This window comes from Triticum aestivum, chromosome 7A (genome assembly GCF_018294505.1).
Source record: "Triticum aestivum cultivar Chinese Spring chromosome 7A, IWGSC CS RefSeq v2.1, whole genome shotgun sequence".
Lineage (NCBI taxonomy): Eukaryota > Viridiplantae > Streptophyta > Magnoliopsida > Poales > Poaceae > Triticum > Triticum aestivum.
The window spans coordinates 9,818,066-9,837,933 of NC_057812.1; the positions used below are offsets into that span (position 1 = coordinate 9,818,066).

Consider the following 19,868-nt stretch of genomic DNA (forward strand, 5'->3'; position numbering starts at 1 on the left):
CATATAGCCTAGCTACATTGTTGCTTGTATTATCAGTTGTGATGGAGCCCTTTTTTGCCTTGTCCACCCGAGAGGCCCTTGAGTTTGCTGGAATGTCGATTAACTTCCGTTCCGGCAAATTCGGGTACTCCATATGTCCTATTTTCAGCAAAGGTCATGCTGAAATTTTCCGTGAATTTTAGCATGACTTTGCTAAAAATAGGACATATGGGGTATTTGTGACTAATGCATGGGTCGGGGTATCTTAGTAGTTAATTAAGTAGGATCAAGTACCCCGGCGTACTTGTGACTAATGCATGGCTTTTAGGGTGCCTCGGTTTCGATAAAAACCGAAATGATGAAAGCTTAGGCTTTTAGGGTGCCTCAGAGTCAAAAAACCTCAATGATAAAAGCTTAGCTTTTAGGATGCCTCGGTGTCGACAAACCCTAAATGATGAGACCATGATCTTGTTCCTTGACAATAACCAACTTTTTGACCAAACTTTGTTCCTATTTAGAGAGAAACATGGCCAACAACAATGAGGCCGGGGGTTCGGGCTGCAAGGCATTCTGGGAGCTGTCCCAGGAGATGGAGGAACAACCTCACTTGTATGAGGACGCCGCCTTCCCCATCGATCCTGAGACCACTGATGGTACCGCCGAGGATGACCCCACTGATGCCACCACTGATGGTGCCGCCGAGGATGCCACCACTGATGATGGCGGCGCACACACAGATGGCAGCCAACCGAAGAGGCAACGGAAGGACCGGCGCCCGACCGTGCTCCGCACCCTCAAGGAGGAAGTTACTGAAGTGGACTCCGACGGGAATCCAACGGCACCCGAACGAATAGTCAAGGGGTACTCGCTTCAGCTCGGGTGCATTCTCCGGAGCACCGTCTCGATCAACACCGAGAACCTGAGGCATCCTGACCGAGGGAATTTGCGCAACCTCCTCTTCACGAAGCTGCACGGACGATACAAGTTCCCCGCTGAATTTGAAAACACAAGCCTCAAAGGGAATAAAGTGAACAATGCTGCCCTCACGAAGATGAGCAAGGCCCTGTCTACTTGGAAAAGCAATGTGAAGAGAATGATCGAGAAAGGTCAGAGTTATGAGAAGATCAAGGAGAAAAATCCTTCGATCACCGAAGATGACTACAACGACTTCAAGATCAATTGCTCGAGCACCGCAAACTCCAAATCAAGTAAGTGGGGGAAAGAAATGCGGGAGCTGAACTTAGGGGAACACACACTCGGTCCCGGCGGTTACAGAGTGGCGGAGCCTATATGGGACAAGGAGGAGGCGGACCGTGCCGAGCAAGGCCTACCACCCCTCTTCGATAAATACGGTGACAAGCAGACCAGGAACTTTGTCAGGGCCCGGTACAAGAAGGACCCGAAAACAAAGGAGCTTACCACGGATCCGAAGACCAGGGAGCTTGAACTTGTTCTGGTAAGGAATACACCCCCGCGTAATTAGCTCCATATGGTTGCATTCTAATTAATGAAGCCAAATTTCTAAATAGTTCACATTCCTTCCGTAGGCGATTGAAAGCAGTAGCGCGGGGTCGACTAAGAGCAACCCTTGGGACACCACTCTAAATAGGGCGTTGAATGTAATGAAGAACAAGGATAAGCTCAGTAAGCCGACGTCAGCTGGTCGTGTGGCCGGCAAAGGCTTGTCGACAAGATGGTCGTCATACTATAACACTGGTGGGCGAAAGGAGAAAAAGATCAGCTCGGAAAGCCAGGTGCGCGAGGTTCAAGAACTCAAGGCATAGGTGGCGCGGATTCCAGAGATTGTCCAAGAGCAAGTGCAACAACAACTCGGAGCGACGATCACCGCCATTGTGCCTACCTTGATCGAGGGGTTGAGTGCGTGGATTGCGGGCGGCCAACAGGGGCCGCCCCCGACTCCTAGCTTCACGGCCAGCAACTCGCAGAACGCGATGGCAGAGCCATTGGTGTCTCCGGCGGAGGCGGCATTTGTGTCTCCGACGCCGGCACGGGAGCTTAATGCATCCGGGTGTACGTCGGCCGGCACCTCTGCAGCAAGCGGCCCCTCCGTCAACTGCACGCCCGTCGTTGGCAGTGCCTCGACATTAGCCGAGCTCGACGCCATCATCACGGTAACTAATTAAGCCTCTCTCGTCCGAGGACTTCATCTCCTTGCCTTTGACTGGGCATCCCTGACGCCCTACATGTTTTCGCAGGGCACTGCCGATGTTCCGTGCACTCTCCTGCACTTCGTGAACAACGAGTTGGTCGATGTCACCAAGGGCAAAATCGTTCAACCGGGCAACCCCTTGTTCCACGGTACCCAGATGCCATCCAACTTGTTTAGGGTTCAACTTGTTCGGGTGCTGCCAGGCTGCGACGAGTTGTTACCTCAGATTCGACCCGTCGGGGCCGACGATGATGACGTGATGACCCTCAGCGCCTGCCTGAGCTGGCCCCTACTTTGGCCGAAGAGCCAGATTCGTTTGGGGGCGGGGGACACCACCCCAAAGACAACACCGCCAGTCGTGCCGGCGCCAAGTCGGCCCCATGGCAAGACCGCCGCAACGGTGCCGGACATCCCTATGCCACTGGATCCAAACATGCATATGGCACAGGATCAGAACGACGACGACGACGATACATTTGGCAACGTCGATCAGTACTTTGCCGATCATGGGTACGGTGGCGACTTCATGGGGCCTCCTTCTCAAGAACCCAACCCAACAAAAGACGTGCGCGATCTAGCTGGTACCGCGGAGAAGCCAAGTTGCAACCGGCATCGTCTGCAGTTCAGCTCTCAGGAGACGCCTCCAGCTGCCGACTTCACCGAGCCTCAGATAGGCGAGGCGCGAAATATTATCAGCCCCAACACACTCAAGAAGGCGGTCTGTGAGCGGAACTCGGTCCCATTACAGGAGAAGAAGAAGGCACGCAAAAGAAAGACTAACAAGGGTGCGAGCCAGCCGGCACCGAGTACGATCCGTGCTCAGGACGGGCCACCTTCACCTAAGGATTTAATGAGGAGGTTGCATGTGGTGGGTAGGCTGATGCTACCGAGAAATATGCTCGATGCTGCAACCGGTGCTATGCGGAGTCTGCATGACAGTGTTCTTTCTTTGGAGAACCGGCGTCTCAGAGAGAAGGATGTGGCATACCCGGTTTTCGCGGCCAAGGTGCCAGAGGGCAAGGGCTTTGTGGATAACTCCATCGGGGGTACGATCGTCCTGCGGTTTGATGACATCCACGCTATGTTGAACCTTCATCCGCTGCACTACACCTTCGTTCGGCTATTTTCGCTGAGTATGGAGATGCGGATCATTCGCGACAAGACCCCGGACATCATGATAGTCGACCCCTTCTACATGCGTGCCAAGATCTTGGGCAGCGCTGGGGACCGGCAAGTCGCGAGTTCTTACCTCGAAGGCGTCATTCTGGCAAACCAAGATAAGGATAACTTCCTCATGCCTTACTTTCCCAAGTAAGTCCTCCCCTCAACCGCCGCGTAACATATGAATTCTTAGATTTTGATCGTTTTTCTTTTAACATTCCGTGTTTTCTGCAGTGACACACATTGCACGCTCATCCTCCTAAGCCCCAAATATTCCATGGCCACGTATTTCGACCCGGACCGTCAGTCGAACGTAGACTACACAAATGTCAAGAAGGTTCTTGATGATGTTCTCCCCGGCTACGCCAAATCTGGAGGCACCTTCACCAGACCTATTCGTAAGTACGGCAAGCACGTGTTCTCCCACAATACGACATTCTGCTGCGTCAAGCAGCCGCCTGGCGGTCAGAAGGGTGCCTACTACGCCATCCATCACATGCGGGCGATCGTACGGGACCAGCATCAACTTCTGCTACCGAGTAAACTCAAAGATTGGGCAGCGAGCGTGTCGGCAATCCAGGACGCGGACATCAGACAAGAATTCTTTCGCACCCAGTCGGAGTTCACGGAAATCATCCATCAAGATGTCCTTCGTACCTCGGGGCAGTTCTACCTCAGAAATCAACCGTCCAACAGTGACATCGACACAATGCTACAAATGCAGGCTGACAACGACTGTTATTTCATGACTCCCACGATAGACGGCGGCTTCATCCACGCTCTGGTCCCTTGAGTCGAGTCGAAACCAGTGATGTTGTGTCTAGTTCTGAAACATCGATTGGCTCATGTTGTAATTAAACTTTAATGAACTTGTAGTATGTCTCTTTGGTTTCGAGAGTCATTCAACTTAGATGTAATCGATGCTATTAATGTCTTGCTTTTCTCTTCCGATCGTTCTGTTGCATACTTATATATTGCTTATGTATTGTCTGTGAATTGGTACTAACGTTTCGTTTGGCTAGTGCATAGCGATGCCATCGTATGTCGTGTACAAGGGTAAGGTTCCCGGAGTCTACGACGACTGGGAGGAGTGTCGGAGACAGGTTCACCGATTCAGCGGTAACAGTTACAAAGGGTACACCACTAGGGCCGAGGCCGAATCTAGATACGCCCGCTATCTAGCGGGAGAGGGAAGGGAGCGTTGGAGGAACCGGATGAAGACGAGTTTCATCGTGATGATGCTCATCGTGATGACCGCAGCTCTCTTCTATGTGATGGTAGTTTAGATGATCGATATCGACTTGTAATGTGAAGACAAACTCGCTACTCGCGGTCTCGAGACTTGTAATATAATGTTCTATCTTTGTTCGGTCTTTTCAATTCGAAGACTAATATGATGAATTTTATTTGGAGACTAATATGATGAATTGTATTCAGAGACTAATCTTCTATTGTATTCGATGAATCTGTTGTTGATGTGTGCTGTCTATATTTTGTCCAATTATACATTTTGTAACCTGTGCAAAAAACAGAAAATAGAAAAATAAAAAAACCTAATATTCATACTAAGGGCGCATCACATCACAGTGCGCCATTAGTATGCCAAAGGATACTAATGGCGCATCATTAAACAGTGCGCCATTAGTATGCCGAAGTTACTAATGGCGCATCTTGTTGTTGTGCGCCATCAGTATGCCAAAGCACCTGGGTATACATGGCCCCCTGGGAGGCATACTAATGGCGCACTGTTGTATATACTAATGGCGCATCTGAGGTCCGCCATTAGTATACCAGAGGCGCATCAGTGGTGCGCCATTAGTAAAATATACTAAGGCGTAGCACTAATGGCGCACCACTAATGCGCCATTAATGGCCAAATTAGGTGCGCCATTAGTAGGCCTTTTCCTAGTAGTGCTTCGAACCAGCCTAGCGACCGGATTTTTCCGGTGAACCACCGCACACCTACAAACCTTCTTCCTCGCCTCCGACTATGATGCCACTCCTCACTACCGCTCGATGTGTCGTCCTTGTCTCCCACGAGGTTCTGGCTCAGCCTCGCAGTGCCATCGACACCTTCGGCATCACCGTTGCAGCTCGTAGTGCCATCAACGACTTCGGCCTCAGGTTGCACTTGTGTTCTCCCAAAAATCAACTTGCAAAGATTCAAAATTCAATCGACTTACGAATAGCTCATGCACAATACTAATTATGTCTAACGTGTTACCTTTAGACACTCACATGGACATCACATTTCTCCCATTGCTCGTGCGTTGCAATGAAAGCATACTTATTCTGATGATTTAATAGCGATCCTATCCTCATGCACATAAGACGGAACTTAAATCTATCTGCCCCCAATACAATGTTGGCATCACCGTACCCGACTCGCAATCTCTTCTATCCACACCCCCATACAACCAGAATGGTAAAAGTCAATTTCAAACATAAACATTAAACTAAATTAGCTAAACTGTTCTTGATATTGACCTAAAATAAGAAGCCCAAAAATCAAACTTCCTTTTGAACAAGAGTTGTTGTACAAAAGGTTTACCTAGCTAACCATGAATTTATAAGAGAGTATGAAATCAGTCCACAAAAATACTCAAGAAGCGCATCCACTCTGTCCTTCTCCCTCTTTCCATCTGTATCCTCTTTCACCCCTCTTCTCTCCTCTCTCATCCATCCTCTTCCTTTTCACATCCATCCGTGCTCTGCAACCTTCTTCCTTGCCTAAAGAAAAACAGATAATAAAATGTTAAGGTAAAAAACACATCAACGTGGAGTCCCAAAGCTGAAAAACGTTATGTAATAAAAATAGATGCATGTAACATTAAAAATCGCAGACACACATAGAGCAAGCATGATCTTAACTAATAGGTTGTTGTATCAACTACTTGCATGTATATATGAATTCATCTTAAATTTCTAAGAAAGGAATGCAGGTTGTGGGGCTTACTGTTATTGTCCTATCAGCAGAACCAGGACAAAACCATTTGTTCCCTGGATCAAATGCTACAGATTGCACCCATCCCAAGTGACCACTAATGACCTGTATTACAGAAATAGAAAATATATTTTATCGCTTAGTGAAAACTAAGATGCTCTCACAGTATAATTCCAAGAAAATATGCAAAAGAATCTAGAAGATTTAACTATTTAAACCAGTACATAAAAGCTCAAGGTAGGGTTATTACAATTGCACGCATGATCAAACTAAATCTTATTTTCTAATTGAAATATGACATTGGTATTTCGAGAACTTATCTGAGGTGTCAAACCTTACAGTTACAACAACATAAATTGGAAGGTCGCACTTGAAAATTGTACAACAAACAAAATACTCCGATGGAGCATGCCATGCAGGTTTAGGCTACTGGCACAGATGTCAAGAATTTGAAAAACATATCAAGATATGAGCAATTTAAAATAACAACCAGAAGTGCACATTAGGTCCTAAAAGTACAATGTCCCAAAGTACAATGATCAGACCACCATAGAAGTGCACATTAGGTCCTAAAAGTACAATGTCCCAAAGTACAATGATCAGACCTCCATTGATTCTTTTAGCATTACGATCTAGCCCACCTTGCACACCACCATCATGGTCCAAAGAGTGAAACTGAAACATATGGTCTGGTTTCCTGTGAACCTAAACTACTATGATGGAATAATGAACTCAAAGGAAACGTCAAAATAGAATTATTTTTAAAATATTTTTCTGATGAATGATCCGAGTGATAAGAGACCCAAAGCAACATAAACACACCACTATTATCCTTCTGAAATATGGATGTTGAGGAATCAAAAGGTTTGTCAGGAAAATACTATATTTTTTTCACCATTATATATTTGAACTAAGAAATCTTCTCTTATAAAGGGAGAATTATTTTAACAAAGTTAACATTCATATGTACAGCCAAGCGCCAAAATTTTTATTGGTATATTGTTTCAGTTCACCAAAAGCCAAATTTCTCCTTAAGATATCTTGAATGAAATTAGTGGGGGGGGGGGGGGCATTCATTACATGGATGGAGATACCATAGTTTGAGAAATTCTGAAACATAATAGATACTCCAAATACCTGTAAAGCAAAAAAAGAGTAAAAAAGGTATTAATCATTACTCAAGTTTATTTTACAATGTACGTGCACACACGTCAAGACCAGCACATCCATATAATTTAGCATGCTAATGGCTTTCAAACTTCAAGCAGAAGGTATCCGGCTACTTCGTGAGTTGACCGTATAATCAACCTGTGTATGAGTGAAATCAGTCTGTCTATTTGTTCCGGTGAGATGCCCATGCACCTACCCAGCTCAATCGTGTTTTCCAAAATAAAGGCACCATCTTGATCACAACGAAATCTACTTCTACTTGGTCATGTCAGTCATATGTTGTTGGATGTAGTCAGTAATCAGTTGAGCCTGAAAAGCAGTCGCTAACCAATCAGGCACTGTAAGGGCTGATGGGTCTTTCTTCTATCATAAGACTAACTTTCTTCTATGAAGCTGATAGGCGTTTCAATTTTTATGGTGTACTCTTGAAGATCTGATAGCTAGATATGTTCTCAAGAAATAAGATGAAGCTAAGATGCTACTACATGACTAATTATACCCACCAGCAAATAACAATAGTAAGAATCAAGCTGCAACTAAGAGTTTAATTGCAAACGTACGACAATTTGTGTTTGGGTCACTCTTATTTGTGAGCCTTTTTTCCTGGTAAATTTTCGACGTCTGTTGCTCCAATCCAAGGTGACATCCTCCCATGACGAACTTAGGTTCGCTGTGTGGCTAAGTCGTCAGAGATGTCTTGTCCGACGACCGGCAGCCGCACATGAGGGCGTTCTTGGGGATCAGGAACTTGTCATTCTCTCATGATCACGAGGTATGCCAATTCATAGTAGTATTGCCAGAAGCAGGATTCTAAGTAATTTTTTAAAAATGGAACACAACTCAATATTGTCGACAGTCCAGAGTTTTCAGAAGAAAGCACAATATCCTTACCTAAACAATGTACCGCAAAATGCCATCTCTTAAGGTGTAGATCTGTCTGCTTTTCGGCGACCATTTTCCTCCTTTCACACTGCACCAAAATTTAAGACTCGCTCAGATTCAGATCACATAAAATAAAGCCACAAAGACAGGTAATCATTCCTACATCACTGAAACCAATGTCTCTCACATGCGTACCCAACAACCCAAAAAGACGTAGCCGTCGATGTGTTACGACTGTACTTTGTTCTCAGAGTTGTCAAACACAGGAGCTCTGAGCCACTCCACCTTGACATCATACTGCAGCAATAGCAATGTGTACCATTCAATTCACTACTTGAGAAAGAGGGCATAGGTGCACCCACAAAGGGCGGCGTCTTCCTTGAAGTTGGACGTCACAGAGACACACAGAGAAAGCACAAATCAATGACTATCCATGGAATCGTACCAAGAACACAAGGGAGGGTGGGATTTGAGACGGACACCATACCTGCTTCGCCCCAAAGCCGAGAGGGCACACGCTCGCCAGCCGTTGCCCCATCCTCCATAGCTACAACACTAACCTGTGGGCGCATGCGAACACGAATCCATAAAAAATGGCGATGCAAATCAGCGAGGCCCATCCATGGCGGTAACTGTGTCAGAAGCCGAGGAAGATGCACACACATGGGGAGAGGAAGAGCGGCATGTCAGAGTAGCGCACCGTGGGCCGTGCCTCCAGCCTGCCTCCCATGCGCCCCTCAGTTTGTCTCCACCGCACTCGCTCGAGGGCGCAATGGACCAACCGCGCCGCAGTCTTTGCTTCGATGTCCCTGCGGCACACGTCAGCGGCGGCGGTCCCGTACGTGGACGCGATCTCGGCGGCGTCTTATGTGTGACGGCGGGCGCGGCAGCGGCGATCCAGACGGCGGTGGCAGCAATCCGGAGAAACGACCGAGATGGCGATCTGGAGAAACGGCGGAGGAGGCGATCCGAAGAGGGGATCGATGGAGACACGTGTCCCTGCGGCACACGTCGGCGGCGGCAGTCCCGTACGTGGACGCGATCCCGGCGGCGTCTTCTGTGTGACGGCGGCCGCGGCAGCGGCGATCCAAACGGGGGCGGCGATCCAGACGGCGGCCGCGGAGGGGGTGCAGGGGTGGATCGGGCGTGCGAAGGTCTGGTCGGCGGCGTAGACCGATCTGCCATGGGCACGAGGGTTTTTTTGGCAAAGGTTTTTTTGGCAGAGGTGGGATGATGACGAAAAAAAACGGTGGTGAAAAGATGACGAAAATAAACCAGCGAAAATAAACCATGCGGACTATTCACCAACTGCTCCATTAGGAGTAGAGATTCCGTGCCGAGCCCCCACCGGGTGCCCTAACCGGCCCGGCGGTGGGTCGGCGCTGGGCGGCGGATTGCTGAGCACGTCACGAATGATAGTAAACCTGGGCATGGACAGCCTGAGCCCGGCCCAAAAATCCAGGCCAGGACGGGCTTGCACTTCGCTTTCCATCCTGCAAGGAAGTTCCGGTCAGGCTCAAGCTTCTCTTTTCCATGATTTCAGGCAGAGCTTTTTGGCTCCGGGCCGGGCTTAATGGAGGCCAGGCCGTGGCGTGGCCATGAGGATGGTCGAGACATCGAGCGGAGCCGTTTGTCATATTTTATTTATTTCATATTGTAAAGATATATATATTTTCCTCTATTTTTTTAGCAACATATATTTTTCTCTATAAATTTGGTCAAAATTTGCGAAGGTTTTTCTTCTTGTGAAAATAATATCTAAGCCCACTATGAAACGCAGCCACCAATATAAGCACACTTGACTTCACAAACATTCCTGTACACGCACTATGGCCGGAGCCATGACCACACCACAAAAAAAGGCCATTCTCCGGTTAGTATCGCTACTCGCTAGTCGATCCATCACTCTGGCTATTCTCCGGTGGGTGTGGTTCAATTCATCCGTTCCAAGGCAGGCGGCGTGCCTGCAACTGCAACCACGCCAGGTGGCAGCGCCGCTGTCGCGGCCGGTATGGTGCCGGTGGCAGCGGCGCGGCACATGGGGCAGGTGGAGTGCGCTTGCAGCCAGGCGTGGACGCAGTCGGCGTGGAACAGATGCGCGCACTTGGGGAGCCGACGCAGCTTCTCGCCGGCCTCCACCTGCCCTAGGCACACCGCGCAGTCCATGGGCGCGGCCAGCGCGTCGGCCTGCTCGTACACGATCGCGGCGTCGCTCATGCCGGCCTCCTGGTCCTCCGCATCCGCACCCGCGTCCGCGCCGCCCTGACGGTGACAACGGCGGCGGCGGCAGGCGTAGGAGACGGTGAGGTAGAGGAGGATGGTGAGGATGCCGATGGCGAAGGAGAGCCCCGTGAGCAGCAGCCGCGAGCGGGTGCTGTACCTGGAGCTGTCCGCGACGGCGAGGTCCGCGAACACCCATGATGTGTCCGGCGCGCCCATGCTGCTGAAAGGTGAGAATGGCGTCGGAAGCTGTGGATCTGTGTTTGTTTACGTCGTGGTGCTGGTGCTGGGGCAAAGTGGCGCCGATGCAGTATATAAAGTGGCAGCCGTACGTAGGGTATAGTGATGATCAGTGAGCTCCACTCGCGTCGCTCATCACGTGCTTCCCGATCGAGATATTTGTGGGGGACAAGGACACGCGCTCCCTTCCGAGACGTTTTGCATGGTGGTGGTGGTGAGACATGTGCATGCAACGTACCTATATTCTCGATGGATGGTCTAAGTTACTCCCCACTATGACCACCCTGAGGCAAAGGTGTTGAGACCTGTGCATGCATCGTACCTATTCTTGATTCTCGATGGATGGTCGACATGATCAAGTGTTACTCCTACACCCTTGAAAGAAAAAGTGTTACTCCTACTTTGATATTTATGCTGTTGCTAGACTAGTACTTACTGTTTGGGCCGACTAGAAATTGGACTTTTATGATAAGTGTTACTTGATGTTTATGCTTTTGCTAGAGTACCTCTCACCTCAATGCAAACAGCCTTGCTTGTATAGTCTCTTCTTCTCGCAGGCACAAGAAGGACCTGACCAGTTGATTGCCATGATGCCATCAATGCATTCCAGCTCCGGCTCCTCCAGATTCGGAATGCAGCGGCGGTGGTCGGCGGACCTGACCAGTGGCCTGGTTGTGTTTTTCTCATAGTTGCGGGCTTCTTGGTGTTGTCCGGTGACGTCCGTCCTCTCTCGTCTTTCTCTCGTAGGGTCGGATGTGCGTTGGAGCGAACCGAACGGACCAGGAGCCACGCAGTGCAGCTAGGCTAGCTCTCCTGCACGCGAGGGAAGCAGAATGATCCCGGCGCCATGCAGTGCAGCTAGGCTAGCTTTCACGTGGTATTTCCATTCTTTTTTTAGAACATAACAATAATAATATTTTTTTCGAGAACAGTATTTCCATACTTTTGATAGACCAAAAAATCAAAATATTGCAAGCTCAGAGTTTCAGAATTAGAAAATCCAAGAGTTCAAAATTTTGAAAGTGACATGGAGATGAATAAGCCACGCCATGGCTGCGGTTAGAGTGCGCCGCACCTTTGCCAAAAAACTCTTTTTTTTTTGGCAGTCGAAAGCGCTAGTTCATTCCAGTCGAAAGTTCGTCTCCCCACCCATAGTTATCCATGAAATGTCACTATCCCAGAAAGGGAATAGACCACTTTCTGGCCTCTCTTACACTGTTTTGCCCCCAGGGAGCACTAAAGTGGTAACAAATGTGCATGCATGATGTTGGCACGTCCACACCTCGCTCGTTTCCTCTTCTTTCTTTTTTTTAACAAGAAAGAGAAGGGCCAGTGCGCTTACCAATCTCAACTCATACCGACTGCCTGCTAAGAGCAACTCTAACAGACCCCGCATCCTCCCGACCCACAAAATGTTTTTGCAGTTTGCGGAAAAATGTCTTTGCGGGTCGGCGCGGACGGCCGCAGTTGCAGACCCCGCATAATGGACCCGTAAAAAAGGATATTCCCAGAATATGCTTTTTTACGGGTTGGGGTTGCGGCGTCTGATCTGGCGCATCTCCTCCCGGCCCGCAAAACTTAAATTTGTAACTCAATTTGATCTAGCATGTTGCATTGCTTTGACATAATTGAATACAAAAAGCATCACCAAATCTTTGCTAGAATAGCAAGACCTAAGAAAACAAGAACTACAAGAATGCATTTTAGAAGATTTTCAATTTCCATAACTGCTCCCACTAGTTGGACTAATATCTTCTTCATGCATGCTTGATTTTGCATTCTTCTTTCTTCATCTTTGGTTCGGTAGAAGTAGATGTTGCTTCCCCTCTAGTTGCACATACAGCCGCATCATTGCCTTCGATTATACTAAGGAGTGCACTAACATCTATTAAATTTCTTTCTATCAACAAATCAATGTATTGCCCTTCCCATCCCAAAACCAAAATGAGCATCCTTCGTCCTACACAAAAGAATGAGCAAGCTCAAAGTGAGCCACCGCAATTTAGCTAAAGAATGAACTGTGAAACAAGCTACCGCAAGTGCATGTACCCCGTCGTTTTCGCATTTGAAGAACACCCATCCGGGGTGCTTCGGCGTGCTCGAAGTGAGCCGCAGCACTTTCCGCGTGCAGTCGTCGCATTCTATGAGCGGCATCGGCAAGCCACAAAGACGTTGCGCGAGTGCCGAGCCCCGTGGACGGCCGGACGAGTACGGCGGACGGACGAACTCGCACCTGCATGCGGCGATGCACCCTTGCCTGGGCTGCGGGAGAGGCCCCCCGACCACTCCATCGCTTGGGGCAGCAACCGGCGGCAGGAAAAAGCCAAATTCGGCGGCCCGCGATGAAGTGCCGCAGATCTGCAAATCCGGCGGCCCTCCGACGCAGGGGGAAGGGGGGAGGCCTCGTGCGCGTGGCGGCCTTCTGGCGTGCTCCTACCGTCTGCGGTCGCCGGAATCTTGGGCGGCGGCCGGCGGCGGCGCGAGAGGGGAGAGGAGAGGTGGTTGGTGGGAGAAAGCGCGGGATGAAATGTCCCCCCACCAATCGCTTCCGCTTATATGCAGGGCACCGCAGCCGCGAGGGGGAAACCCGCGTTTTCCCGGGTTGGGCTCGGGATTTTTCCGCGCCCTCTAAAAAATTTTGCGGGCCGGGGCGGGATGCGGGGTCTGATCGGCCGGGTTTTTCCGCCCCGGCCCGTATTTTGACGGTTATTTTACGGGTCGGGGCGGGATGCGGGGTCTGCTAGAGTTGCTCTAAAATGGTATACCAACAGGAAACCCTAGAAAAAAATGTATACCCTCGACACCCATGCAAAAGTAAGGCGAAACACCGATGGTCTCTCATTTCCAGTGAGCTCAGTAAAAGGTAGAGCTGCTAGCAGGTCAAAATTCTGTTTCGAAAATCAAACCACTTCGTTGCATTGTGTGCTGGAGGAGGAATGACTGAACCAACAGTTGATGTTACTGTGCACCAGTTGCTGATGTACCATGCACGCGACGGTACATCAACTGGCATACTAATGTCTAGTGGTGTGGTGTGGTGCACCGTGCACGCAACGCGATGTTGTGGGGGCCGAGATATTACGGCAAGGCGCAGCGCCATCGTTTTTTTTATTGTGTCTGCACGACAAGGCAGGGTGAAAAGGGACGGGAGGTAGATAGAGGAGGATTGAGTTTGACACACACGAACCAACGGCACTCATTCTCAATGATGGTCGAGGTGATATCTACGTACTCCCTTGGTCCCTTTTTATCTTAAAAAACTAATGATATCTTCTCCCCACGCATGAGAGGTCCTTCACTGGATATTTATGTTGTTGTTACCAGTGTTTAATTAGGTCGACTAGAAATGGCGCTTCTTCCCTCCTATATGGCGCTTCTTTGCGGAGTGGCCCTCATGGAGCCACAGACTCGGGTCGCCAAGTGTGCTCTCTTGCTTGGCACGTCGCTTTTGCTGGCCACTTCCATCTCTTGTTCGCTGCTGACTGGTCGTGATTGACTTTAAAAAAAATCTAAAACAATTCCCAAAAAATAAAAACAATCGTGAATTAAAAAATGTTCATGGTTTTGATAAAGTTCAAGAATTTGGAAAAAATCATCGAATTTAAATTTAAGTTCATAAATTTTTAAAAAATCACCGATTTTGAAAAAGTTCATCGATTTTGTAAAAATAAATCATGAATTTGGAAAATGTTCATGAATTTTATAAAAAGTTCATCGGTTTTAAAAAAAGGTTCATCAATTTTGAAAAATAAATATAAACAAATTGAAAAAAATTCATGGGTCTAGGAAAAAGTTCATCGATTTTGAAGAAAAAGTTTGTGAATTTGAAAAAAGTTCATCGATTTTGAAAAAAAGTTCACGAGTATGAATTCTTTTAGCATTTAAGAAAAACAAAGAAAGGACCAAGAAAAAAGAAGAGCAAAAAGAACTAGAGCAAAAAAGAAACAAGAAACAGAAGGAAAATAACGATGAAGAAACTGTCCAAAAAATGTCAAGCGAACCGGAAAAACCGGTTAAATCGGAGGCTTTACGCAAACAAAGAAAGAATAACAAGAAATGAAGAAGTATGAAGGCATAGGCATTTGTTGTCCCTAGTGGTTAATGCGGCTTAGACCTAACAAATAGATCGCATGATGCACCTTTTTTGCGGTTTAAGAGAAAAAAAAAGAAAAGATGCAAATGGGCCGACCCAACATGAGGGGGATGCGCCTGTCTGCTAAAATGCATAGTGACAGCGTCAAATAGGAAATGCCACTACCGGGAAGGCAAGGAAGCACAAGACAATGACATAACAAAATTTAGGGTAAGACACAACCGTAATCACTTCTACTGGCCTCAATAGCATGCTAAAGCCACCAAATTGTACATGATGCTATTGGCTTGACTCCCCTCCAAATGTTACAGCCCGAGATAGCACGCTATTGTTAAAACTTGGTTTTGTATTTTGTTGGATTGGTTCCGTTCGGTTTTGAACTCCGATCTCGCCAAGATGATACAATAAAACACAGCACCTTCGAGCTAAAAAAGGGAGCCTTTGTATTAAAAAAGAGGACATGAAAAATATATGATGTGATAGAATTTACTAGATGAGAAATGTAATCGGGTCCCTGACATCTTCTTCATGGTTGTAGCTACGTCGTCGTTAGGGACAACGCCTCTTGGGACGGAGAAGCTTCCAATGCACCACGACATAGATGCCATGGAGAAAATGACTAGATGAGCTGCCTCCCTTTAGGCACTTTTGGCCGGGAGGAAGAAATAAGAAGGCCGCCCTTTGGCCTGCATGTAAGATGGCGAGATGGAGTCAGCCGATAACCGAGCACCTTGGCTGGCTTTGCAACCAGTCCCAATCAGCCATCGAGGATGATCACAAACCCCATCCGGATCACCATCTCCTCTATGCTTTGATTCCACCACCATAGTGACCTTGGAAGATGGAGAGAGAGCAGAGCACCACCGTAGGGACAGAAGCACAAAGCTTATTGGTGGAGGCACCGATTTTGCGTTCCATAATAGCAGCTGACCATCAGTCAGCACCACCAGGATCGCCACCACCAAAAGCCAGCAACCGCTGCTCGCTTGGAGCGGCGGCATCCTCTGCACATCGACATATCACGAGACACCACATGGGCAGAAGACAAACTAAAACTAGATGCTCTATTCACAGAACTACACCGAGCACCTCTCCCTTTTCTGCTCTAGCCGTCGGAGAAGATAGGGGGTTGAGCCGGAAGATGCGGCTCTCTGTCGAAGCGCATGAGTTGTCTCCACCCTTTCATCGATAGAGGTGACCCGTGACTATTCAAAAGCACAAGTTGGCTTTTTCCTGTTGTATGTATCCTCCCCTTCTAGTTCATGTAAGATTTCGTGGAAGCGTTCCTACTCCCTCGAGGGGAGCCGCGTGCGTTTATATTGATGAGGCCGACGGCCTTGCCTTGGCGTACAAGGAGAGGTACAAGAGTTTGGTTACAACACGAGATAAAGGAAGAAGTTGAGGTTACAACGGTATGGAGCCACAGACTTGGGCCGGCCAAGCACGTGTGCTCGCTCGCTTGGCACGTCGCTTTTGCTGGCCACTTCCATCGCTTGTTCGCTGCTGACTGGTCGTGATTGACTTTAAAAAAAATCTAAAACAATTCCCGAAAAATAAAAACAATCGTGAATTAAAAAATGTTCATGGTTTTTGAAAGGGAAAATTTTGTTTTTGCCACTCTAGCTTTTGACCACTTTGCTTATGCTACTCTAGAATTTGACAGTTCACTTTTGCCACTCTTAGTTTTTGACAATACATCACAATTGCCATTCCATGGCAAAAACAATAATTTTAGAGTGGCAATCGTGATACATTGTCAAAATTTAAGAGTGGCAAAAGTGAAATGAAAAGTTATTGCTTTTGCCACGGAATGGCATTTGTGATGCATTGTCAAAAACTAAGAGTGGCAAAAGTGATATGTCAAATTCTAGAGTGGCATAAGCAAAGTAGGCAAAAGCTAGAGTGGCAAAAACAAAGTTTTCCCTTTTTGAAAAAAGTTCATGAATTTGGGAAATAATAATCGAATTTAAATTTAAGTTCAATTTTTTAAAAAAAACGTCGATTTTGAAAAAAGTTCATCGATTTTGTAAAACAAATCATGATTTTGGAAAATGTTCATGAGTTTGAAAAAAAGTTCATCGGTTTTAAAAAAAGTTTCATCAATTCTGAAAAATAAATATAAACAAATCAAAAAAAGTTCATCCATTTTGAAGAAAAAATTTGTGAATTTGAAAAAAGTTCATCGATTTTGAAAAAAGTTAACAAATATGAATTCTTTTAGCATTTAAGAAAAACAAAGAAAGGACCAAGAAAAAAGAAGAGGAAAAATAACTAGAACAAAAAAGAAACAAGAAACAAAGGAAAATAACAGTGCAGAAACTGTCCAAAAAATGTCAAGCGAACCGGAAAAAACCGGTTAAATCGGGGGCTTTACGCAAACTAAGAAAGAATAAAAAAATGAAGAAGTATGAAGGCATAGGTGTTTGTTGTCCCTAGTGGTTAATGCGGTTGATGCACCTTTTTTGCAGTTTAAGAGAAAAAAAGGAAGAGATGCAAATGGGCTGACCCAACACGAGGGGGATTCGCATGTCCGCTAAATGCATAGAGATGGACGCCTTAAGCACCAAATAGGAAATGCCACTGCCGGTAAGGCAAGGAGGCGCAAGACGATGACACTAACAAAATTTAGGGTAAGACGCGTCGCTAATCACTACTACTGCCCTCAATAGCATGCTAAAGCCACTAAATTGTACATGATGCTATTGGGTTGACTCCCCTCCAAATGCTATAGCCCGAGATAGCATGCTATTGTTAAAACTTGGTTTTGTATTTCGTTGCATTGGTTCCGTTCGGTTTTGAACTTCGATCTTGCCAGGATGATAGAATAAAATGCAGCACCTTCGAGCTAAAAAAGGGAGCCTTTGTATTAAAAAAGAGGACATGGAATATATATGATGTGATAGGACTTACTAGATGAGAAACGTAATCGGGTCCCTGACATCTTCTTCATGGTTGTAGCTACGTCGTCGTTAGGGACAACACTTCTTGGGACGGAGAAGCTTCCATGGCACCACGATATAGATGCCACGGAGAAGATGACTAGATGTGCTGCTTACCTTTAGGCCTTTTTGGCCAGTAGGAAGAAATAAGAAGGCCGCCCTTCGGCCTGCATGTAAGACGGCGAGATGGAGTCAGCCGATAACCGAGCACCTTGGCTGGCTTTGCAACCAGTCCCAATCAGCCATCGAGGATGATCACAAACCCGATCAGGATTACCATCTCCTCTATGCTTCGATTCCACCACCATAGTGACCTTGGAAGATGGAGAGAGAGCAAAGCGCCACTGTAGGACAGAATCACAGAGCTTGTTGGTGGAGGCACCGACTTTGCGTTCCATAGCAGCAGCTGACCATCAGCCAGCACCACCAGGATCGCCACCACCAAAAGCCAGCAACCGCTGCTCGCTTGAAGCGGCGGCATCCTCTGCACATCGACATATCACTAGACGCCACATGGGCAGAAGACAACCTAAAACTAGATGCTCTTTTCACATAACTACACCGAGCACCTCTCCCATTTCTGCTCCAGCCGTCGGAGAAGATAGGGGGTTGAGCCAGAAGACACGACTCTCTCTCGAAGCGCATGAGCTGTGTCCCCCCTTTCATCAACATAAGTGACACGTGACTATTCAAAAGCACAAGTGGGCTATTTCCTGTTGTATATACCCTCCCCTTCTAGTTCTAGTGTGGATTTTGCTTTGAAAATGGAAAAGAAATCAATGAGTCCAAACCAAGACTATGTTTTTTTAGGAAACCGGGGTTATGGTTGGATTTATAGCGTTGGTAATTATCTGGAAACTATAGTAGTAAGGTGCACTGGGAGAAGAGCAAATAAAATTTTCAAAAGCAATTGCCTCACGCGCTCGGCATACCATGGAAAGGTGGACACACTCAACAGTCACGGACCATGAATCACTGCAAACAGTGGAGTGGGAGTAGGAGTAGTGCGTGGTTTCTTTCTCCGGTGAGTCTCCGCCTGGTCGTCCTCCATTTCATTGTTGGGACAAACCCGGTCGGGCGACGAACGCCGCGTACTCTTCGGCGACACGAACGCCGGACGAACCTCTCTCTCTCTTTCACCCGCTTGAACAGAGGTAGAAGAAGGAGCACAACGCACTGGATTTTTCAGACGACGAACGTCGTGCCACACGAACGGCGCCACGCCGACGAACGGCGCAACGACCGCACGCACGGCCTTTCTTTTTCTCTTAACCGGGCACATACCCCGCGCTCTACAACGGACTGGATTACATGCTTAAATAGCCAGACTCACCGGCCACCCCCGCAGCCTGAACGCACACATAGCTAACTACCCTGGAGTGTGGAGTCTAACAAACTCTATCCATGCACACACAGGGACGCCCACCTCCCAGAATATCTCAACCACATGCAACCATATCCATCCCATGCATGCACGTAGCTAACAACTCTGGAGTCTAACTAACCTACGTGCATGACACATACGACATAATCAACTGACTCAATCATGATTATCCTAACATTCATTGTCGGCACGGCCGCTTTTTCTTTCTCCACTGAGTCTCCGCCCACAGACTCCAGGTCAAGCCTGGTCGTCCACTCGTCCTCCATTTCATTGTCGGCACGGCCGCTTTTTCTTTCTCCACTGAGTCTCCGCCCACAGACTCCAGGTCAAGCCTGGTCGTCCACTCGTCCTCCATTTCATTGTCGGCACGGCCGCTTTTTCTTTCTCCACTGAGTCTCCGCCCACAGACTCCAGGTCAAGCCTGGTCGTCCACTCGTCCTCCATTTCATTGTCGGCACGGCCGCTTTTTCTTTCTCCACTGAGTCTCCGCCCACAGACTCCAGGTCAAGCCTGGTCGTCCACTCGTCCTCCATTTCATTGTCGGCACGGCCGCTTTCCCCCCTCCGCATCCGCCTCTCCGCTCCCACCCTCCCTCCCTGTCAAGAAGGGTACTCCTCCGGCGAGGGCGCCTCCACCCTTGCCGTCAAGTTCTTCTCCGGCCCGCCCGACCTCAGCCATCCTTTGAC

The 19,868-nt window shown here is 47.8% G+C and overlaps 1 protein-coding gene across 1 annotated transcript; it reads right to left on the minus strand.

Annotated features, from left to right (window-relative positions):
• Positions 1–10,238: 10,238 nt before the first annotated feature.
• LOC123147531 (RING-H2 finger protein ATL39-like) lies at positions 10,239–10,745 on the minus strand. Its single transcript, XM_044566803.1, has one exon. It carries the CDS (start codon positions 10,743–10,745, stop codon positions 10,239–10,241), a length of 507 nt encoding a protein of 168 aa, XP_044422738.1.
• Positions 10,746–19,868: the final 9,123 nt, after the last annotated feature.